General features: G+C 41.3%; 2 protein-coding genes across 2 annotated transcripts in view; both read left to right on the forward strand.

Annotated features, from left to right (window-relative positions):
• cep68 (centrosomal protein 68) overlaps positions 1–5,601 on the forward strand; it is a gene marked incomplete at its 5' end in the record, with an annotated part of 50,067 nt that extends 44,466 nt beyond the window's left edge. The window contains 5 exon segments of the mRNA XM_037680895.1: positions 489–660; positions 782–981; positions 2,404–2,526; positions 5,217–5,313; positions 5,419–5,601. Coding sequence (XP_037536823.1) covers positions 489–660; positions 782–981; positions 2,404–2,526; positions 5,217–5,313; positions 5,419–5,582 — 756 coding nt within the window. The 3' untranslated portion in view covers positions 5,583–5,601.
• Positions 1–8,847, forward strand: part of hells (helicase, lymphoid specific) — a 119,527-nt gene that overhangs the window by 56,213 nt on the left and 54,467 nt on the right. The window lies entirely within an intron of this gene.

The following is an 8,847-nucleotide window of genomic DNA, read 5'->3' on the forward strand; positions in this document are numbered from 1 at the left end:
TATATATATATATATATATATATATATATATATATATATATATATATGAATTATACAAAATTCATCACTTGTACAATAAATATTTTTAGAACAAAAGGCACAAGAGGCTTTGAATTTTCTAAAAATACACTTTCCCCAGACTGGTAATTATGCAGTTTCATGTTGTTGTTGTTTTCCCATCATGCACTTGTTTGAGACTTCAGTATCTTGTCATGATCAAGTACTGAAGCTGAAAGAAAAAGTGAAGTGGTAGTTCTGAAATGAGCTCAAATTAAGTTTTAGTGGGGTAGTTGTGGAGGTTTAGTGATCAGTCATCACATTTATTCTGTTATATGTTGTCTTAAGAGATAAAGACGACTCCGATGTTTCATCGGTGCGTTGAAGGAGCCATGTTTAAATCTTTGGAGGGACAAATGGGAATGATTTCAGGAAGACGTGATATTTCTGCATTCTCACAGCTACAGTGTGTGTGTGGTTCCTTTGTGCAGGTGAGGGAGGTAACGGCCCAGCTGAGCCGCCCAGTGACAGCCAGCTTGGAGTCTCTTGACCAGGCCACCATTTTGTCCTCCGTCACCTTGTCTAGGAAACAGGAAGCTGAACATGAGGATGGAAATGATCTTGGCAGAAAACAATCAGAAGAGAGTAATGGTGCTGAGACAGGTATTTTATTTTTATTTTTTTTAACCATAAAAAGCCTCTCATTAAATAACCAAATCATCCAAACTGTAAAGAATGTTGATCTCTTTCTGTAAATAATGTCTTTTTAAAATGTGTTTATCAGAGAGCCATGAAAGAGACTCTGAGTCCATCAGAAGTGGTTTTGGTGCTGGAGTTAAACGTTTTGGAGGAGGACTGAGTCAGTCCAATGTCAGGGAGGTGGAGACTTTGATGAAGGAGCTATGTACCCCCACCCTCCCTGAAGGCCAGAAGAACAGCCAAGAACTTCAGGAGAAGAGTGACTCTCTGATGCAGCGCACTAAGGTACAAACATCTTTCTTAACGTTCTTTTTAGGAGTAACTCTGTGAGATGGCTTTCTCATAAAACTGTGGATGCTATAACAAGACACACTGCCTTTATAGTAGCAGTACTTAAAAATAATTAAAGGAGATTTTTTAAGTCCATCAGTCTCTACAAAGACTTCCTTTGTTTTTTATTATTTGACTCTTGGGGCAAATCTCCCTCAAAATGCCACCAGCTTGCACACTGTGGTCTACTCAGCCTCAGGGAAACATGGACACAACCTCTGGACAGAAGCTGCATCTGGAAAAGCACAACATCTCCAAGCATTTCAAACGTACACTGCTGCTCACTTTTCACACCATCTGTAAATGTGACGCCAGGACTTTGACAATTTGACAGACCCAGGCAACATTTAAAAAAAGAGAAATGAGCTCCGTCCTGGCTGTATTTTTAATTTCAGTACCAAACTTGTGCACAGTTTGCATTCTGGTAATAAAGGATTATAACAGTCCAGACTGGATATACTGTAGGTCTATAATTGCCTAGAGCTCCTGAATCAAGATTAGGTTTCCTAAGTAAGGAATTATTTAAAGGCTGTGGTGCATCAACATCCACTAAAGACTGATCCAAACCTGAGAAGGTAATGGAGGGAAACACGTCTTTGAACATTCAGCTTCAGATGGTTTAGATCAAGATATTAAGCTGAAATTTTCACATAAACTGTACACTAAAGATGAGCGTAACAACATGTTGTTGTCATCTACATGGTAAGTTATTTCACAAACTTTATATAAAAACCATTAAAGCTTGATTATAGAAAGACAATCTGCTGTAAAAACACTAAGAACTGAAAATCAAAACAGAATAAAACTGTCTTTCTTTGTCCAGACATGTTTTATTTACTGTATATCAAGACGTTTGATGGGGGAGTGGTGGCGCAGAAATTTGAGAAAGCAGACCTGTGATTGGAAGGTTGCCGGTTCAACTCCTCGGGTCAAGAACATCAAAATATGTGGGTGGGAAAGGTGAAGCATGCACACCTGCATCCACCCTCGTTTGCCCCACTCTGGGCCCTTGAGCAAGGCCTTTAACCCCCACCATCTGTTCCCCGGGCACCCTAGACAGCAGCTCTCTGCTCCACACAGAGGGCTGTGGTAGCTCGGTGGTCTGTGGTTGTGTCAGGAAGAACATCTGGCATAAAACCAATCACCAAGTCTTCGTGTGAGTTAGTACACTGTGGTGACCTCTGAAGAAGGGAGCAGCTGAACAAAGAAAAAATATATATCAAGAAGTTTGATACTGAGCTTTTTTATCACCAACTTTTAGGCAACACTGTTCAGGTTTTATATATTTGACACCTCTATCTGTAGTGATTTGATTTTTCCTAGTGTTTAGTTGACCGTTACATGGAAAAGCAACAACGAATATTACGTATGTTCCAGGTTTTCTGTTCACACCTGGAGCTGCTCATCCAGCAGCTGTATGCACTGGCAGAGAGGATGGAGCGGCTTGCTGCACCCACTGTGGACATAGAGTCTGTAAAGTTATCTCTGGCCGAGTATCAGGTGAGACCTACGCTCCACGGACAATAAATAAATAAAGCACACCTACATGTTGTTTTTGAGCATTAAACTGTCTGATGTTTGCCCATGGTTAGGTGCAGGTGTGCACCAGTGGGCATGGTTAGGGTTATGTTATTGTGAAAAGATGTTCAAGGAAATAAAATCAGCTCATGCTTGGTTTACTTACTTTTGGGTAGTGTAGTTATTTGACTGGCCTTACAGTGTAGGCTTATTGAAAGAAAACTACAAAATGGCGGCGCCTGTCCGAAGCATTTTTTTCATTAACCTTTTTTTTAATTCCATACCATCCCAATCACGTAAGTAATATTAAAGTTGACAATCCTTGAAAAACCGCAAAATAGTGAGTCAGCGAAAGTCAAACTGCGACGTAGCGAAGGACTACGGTACACTTCAATCTGTGCCCTCATTTACCTCCATGCAGCACTCTGTTAGATCTCTACAAAGATGATCTGAGTCTGTAGAGACTAATCAGAGCTTTATCACATTCATACACTGATGGGACACACATCGGATGCAATGAAGGGTTCAGTGTCTTGCCCAGGGACACTTCGGCATGTGACTACTGGTGGATTCAAACCCCCAACTCTTGCAATGGAGGACGACTGCTCTAACCACTCAACCACAGCTGCCCCAGAAATCAGAGTGCTGATAAATGTAGAAAGACATCAGAACAATGCATTTCAGTGTGATGAGTATAGGGCTGCACAGCCATAGACAGACTAAAGTGTCTTCATCCACTGCTGGCAGTCACAGGGTGGACATGTTGGTATGTTTTGTAAAGCCAGTGTCTCACTGAGCTGTGCCTGTGGAGACGAACTGCAAACAGCATTTGTGAGCAAGTTTCCAAAAAGTGTCAAAACGTGTGAGGTTTCTTGACGTTGTCAAAAATTGCACGGCCTTGCTCTCATGTTGCTGGAGTTTTGTACCTGTTCCAAATGTTTACGTTTTTCTCTCATAATAGTCGTAGATTCGTTGCAGGTAAGCCATTTCAAAACCTTCTCAATTTAGTTTTCATGAGTCAAAGTGTGAGACAATTTTGGGAGGATTTTGCAACCACTGAAACCAAATTGTAGAGACAACAGAGAATAAAATGTGATCAAATTAATGCAGAAGACACTTTGCCACCAATTAATGAAAAAAATGTGTCGCTGCAAAAATGTCATGTTATTGTTGCAATTTATTTGCCATTTTACACATATGCAAATGTGTCATAAGTTTCAATTCAGTGTACACTAGAGTTGCACCCGGGTCCAAAAAATCCGACCCGCCACAGCCCGTAGCCATAATTTCCGAACTCCACCCAATCTGACAAATTAACAGTAATTACAGGTCCAAACCCAGAAAAAAACTGACATTGTTAATTAAGCATTGACTGCTTATACCACCGACTATTAACGGTTGGCAGACACGCGGCTGAGTGAAGGGGACAGAAGATCAGAGTTGAGGAGCCCTCAAAGCGCATTAAATGCTTCCCCTGCTTCTGCCTGCATCCTGCTCTGACATGTCAGATATTTTGTGATCTCACCTGTTTGGGTCATCGGCCGCGTCCGTCCTCTGAGTCCAGCGGCTGAATTAACGTCCATTTGGGCTGATGGATCGCTGGCAGTAGTCCATCTGAAGCTTAACTGAACTTTTTACCTCTTTCAACCAGCCAGTCAGCGCACGGTCAAATGACCACGTGCAGCAGGTGACAGTATGGCAAGCCATGTTGGCATATAATTGGATCGTCGGCCACACGCGTCTGCTGAAGCAATAAAAAGCCTCACACTGACCCGGCCCACACATTAAGCACATTATTATGGCCCGGCCCGGTCCAAATCCGTGTTGGGCGGGGCCAGGCTCCAGGTTCGGTTTAGAAATGACAGCTCTAGTATACAGTAGTCCCTTGCTACATTGTGGTTTGTTTATCATGGACTCGCTCTATCATCATTTTTCAAAATAAGATTGGACATGACACACAATTGGCTGATTGATGGCTGACCCGCACGATCGGCATGAAATTTTTATTTTAAATTAATTATTTTAAATTATTAAGCAATTGTGTGCATCCCACAGCTACAGGAGAAGCTCCCTTTTACAGCATGTCGTATCTCTGCTCTGCAGTGGAGAAGTGGGCGTGGCCGAGAGCGCTGGCAGGTGGCAGAGAGCTGAAATCATGACATTCTGTGTTCTTTTAGAGCGTTTAGAGTTTAGAAACATTGTTTTACTACTTGTACTACTACTCCTACTTCGCAGATTTTCACTCATCGCGGGTGTTCAGGGTACGGATCCCCCACGATAAACGAGGGACTACTGTAGTACCATGTGAATATTCATGTATTTTCTCACTGTTTTGTGTGTCAAAGTAGCCACCAACAATCACAGCCCAGTGAGACACTGGTGTCAGCTTCACAAACGGAGCACACAGCAATGAAAGACGTTTGTCTGGTTTGATGGATCACAGTTTATTTTACGCCTTGTGGTTGCTCAGATCACTGTGTGTCATTTACCTGAGGGACAGGTCACTGAAACTGAGGTTTCTGTCTGAGTTGCAGTCAGTGTGCCAAGCTCCTCCAAAAGTACAGAGGGAGAGAACTTGAGCTGCAAACGGGTCTTATTCTGCAGAAACATACCAACATCACCAACCATCAAAACCATATTGCAACCTAAAGCGTGTTCTGGTGTGTTTTCAGAGCTTTCAGAAAGAGATGAGCGAGCATCAACCTCTGACCTCATGTGTGCTACATGCTGGACAGCATCTCCTCAGCTGCATCAACAACACCTCGCCATGTCTGTCTTCTACTTACAACCTCTTTAAAAATGCTGAAACTAAAATTAAGATTCAGCATCTTTTTCCAGCAGGGACTTAATCCTGTTCTCTTGTCCTGTTTGCAGTTTTAAGAGACACGCTGCTGCTCATCGAGAGGCAGTCTGGAGCTTTGCAGACCCACTCGGACCACATGTTCTCCTCAATCCTGTTCGCCATGGACAGTCTGACGCAGAACACTTCCTCTAGTCCAGCTGAGTGGAGGAGAGTGGACGGCCCTGTAGGGACTTAAAGTTTGTAGGCAAACTGCAACGATGTCATAGATATATTTATATTTTCTAAATTGCTTCATTTTGTTTTGCTTTATATGCAACATTTATTTTCAAACCCAGAAGACACTGGAGGTATTATTTTTCACAACTTTAACTTTTTTCTTTACTTAAGACTTTTGTACATTTATTTTGTATTCATAATTTGTACCTCAAGCACTAATAAATAATATGTGTACTAATAATATTCAAAAGCAGTGCATTCACAGGCAGTCCAAAATGTTTCATAAATCTTAAAGCTGAATGATTTAACTAAAAAGGAGTGAGTTTGGTCTTTGTTGGGGGGAGAGGCGGGGTATCTTTCTGTTTTCAGCAGCTCATTTAGAACCAGTTCATGAGGCTATAGTCTTAAGCAGAGATCTCCACTGTCCGTCATGACTCATGCAGGCCATGTCAAGAAGATCCCAGCCCTGCAGAGAGCTGCGGTGAGTCCTTGTCTCCAATCATACCTTCTCTGCAATAAACTGAATCCCCTCAATCTAAAAAAGTTAAATCTGGTCCTCTGGACATTCAAAAAAAACAAAACAAAGCAAATCAACAAAAAAATGTAGAAACGTTTTGTCTCTCGTCCGAGAGACTTCTTCAGTCTGAGGAGCTGTATTCAGCTCAGTCTCTTAAATAGCACCTTCTCAGAGTGGATCAACCAGTTTTGCTCAACCAGATCCACTCTGAGACGATGCTATTTAAGAGACTGAGCTGAATACAGCTCCTCAGACTGAGGAAGTCTCTCGGATGAGAGACGAAACGTTTCTACATTTTTTTGTTGATTTGCTTTGTTTGTTTTTTTTTGAATGTCCAGAGGACCAGATTTAACTTTTTTAGATTTTTCTACCTGGATTATTGAGCATGCATCAGGATATGAATCCCCTCAAGTTGTCTGCAAGTCATGCTCAGTCTACAAAGCACTCCTCAAATAAAGGACCAGTGAGAAAACAGAGTTTTGAAGGCAAAATAATAATAATAATCTAAATGTAATTGTATTGCACGTTTAGTTTGTCAGCTTTATTGGAGTATAAATTGGTATTTTGCAATTTAATTACATTTGGAGGCCAATGGTTTTTTTTTCCAGAGTATTTTTTGTTTGCTTTTATTTATTTCTTTTTTCAAATTAGGATGTATTAAAAAGGATATGGTCTTCACCAGATCCCAAAACTATAAGTGTACAGGCCATGCACAACAGATTTCACCATGTTGTTATTATTTATTGAGCGTAAGCAAAGTCAAAATAGAAAAGATTTGATCAATCAAATGTCTCAACACATTGTCAGTGTGAACACCTCTGTAATGGCAGGAGTTTCTCTGGAGTACACAGGTGTGTGTTAACACAATGCTAAGAAGGAAAGGCATCAGCAATGATCTTAGAGCAGATCATTGCTGCTGCCCGTCAATGTGGGGAGAGTTAAACAACTTGGAGTCCATCATTTCACAAAGAATGATTATTCACAAATGGAAAGCATTTAACAGTTGTCAGTCTCTCAAGAAGTGGAAGATCTCAATGATCAGAGAAGCTGCAAACAAGTCCAAGCGCTCCATCTTAGACTCTGCAGGCCTCAGTTATCAGATTAAAGGTGAAAGTTTAAGAGAACAATATGAAAAAAGACTGAACACGGACAGGTTGTTTGGAAGAGTTGCCCAGAGAAAAGCCTACTCCCCACAAAGAAAATGTAGCATGACATAGGTTTGCAGAAATGCATCTGAATGAACAAAATACTTCTGGAACCATGTCTTTTAGAGATACTTGGGCTTCATACACAACACCATGTTTGGCAGAAACTAAACACTGTATCCGCACAAACATGTTTACTTATTTATTTAACAAGGGGGACATTAAGGAAACATGAGAATATAAATGCACTATAATTATGCTCATACATAATAATAGAGATTATTTTTCATCTGCAGTTCCCAGCAGGTTGATGGTAAAAACAATAAAATAAAAACTACATTACAAAGGATAAACAAGTAACAAAGGCACCGTGGTGCATGCTGGTAGAGTGATGATGCTTTGGGCTTGTTTACAGCCACGGGGCCTGTGCATCATGCAGTCACTGAGTCAGCGGTGAACTCCTCTGTAGGTCAAAGTTGACAGTTGAAGCTTGGACCAAACTGGATCATAAAACAGGACAATGATCCCAAACACAGCAGCAAAGTAAACAAGAGCACGGCTGAAAAAAAAAAAAAAATCAAGGTATTGTGATGATTCAAAGTCCAGACCTCAAGCCAAATTACTGTGTATATGGGACTTTTAGAGAGCTGCGGGAAGTAAAGTGCAAACCTCAATGAACTGAAGCAATGCTGTAAAGAAGAGTGGGTCAAAATGCCTCCACAACCATGTGAGACTGAAGAGCTGATCACATCAGAGGAGTTACTGCTGCTAAAGGTAGGTCTAAACTATTGCATCATGGGGTGTACTTAGTTATTAACAGACATCTTGACCCATTTTCTTTTAGTTTTTATTTGATCAATAATGGCATGGTGTTGGGAGTGGTGGAACAGAGGTTAGAGAAGGTGGGCCTGTGCTCGGAAGATCGCCAGTTCAACTCCCAGTACTGACAACATCAAAATGTGGGTGGGGTAGGTGAAGCACCCACACCTGTCTCCGCCCTGATTTGCCCTTTTTGGGCCCTTGAGCAAGGTCCTTTTAACTCTCACCATATGCTCCCCTGGGCGCCCTAGACAGCAGCTCTCTGCTCCACACAGAGGGCTGTGGTATCTCGGTGGTTGTGTCAGGAAGGGCAGCCTGTGTAAAAATAATCGCCAAGTCTTCGTGTGAGTTAGTTCACTGTGGTGACCCCTGAAGAAGGAGCAGCTGAAAGAAGAAAAATAATATTTATAATGACGTGATGTAATCTGTTGTGTTTTTTGCACTTTTAATTAGATTAAACTAATTTCAGAACCTGGTAAAGATATGTGCTCTAATCTATGAATGATAACACAACTTTAGACAGAACATTTGTATGCAACAGTAATACTATATAAATACCAAAAGGGTGTTTGTTGTCATGAGTTGTACAGCTGCCACTGGCAATAAAACTTCAACATAATTTCATAGAGTGGTGTTTATAGAACCAGCTGTGACCCCAAGGTCATAATAATGGGGTGAAGCTGGCCTAAAGGTGGACTCATAAACAGTGGCGATTTTAGCCTCTGTTGGGGGGGTGCTCAAGCACTCATAAACTTTAACTCAGCACCCCAGAAAAATAAAGAAACCACCATCACAATTTTGTC

This window comes from Nematolebias whitei, chromosome 1 (genome assembly GCF_014905685.2).
Source record: "Nematolebias whitei isolate Nwh7 chromosome 1, NemWhi1, whole genome shotgun sequence".
In the NCBI taxonomy this organism is placed as follows: Eukaryota; Metazoa; Chordata; class Actinopteri; order Cyprinodontiformes; family Rivulidae; genus Nematolebias; species Nematolebias whitei.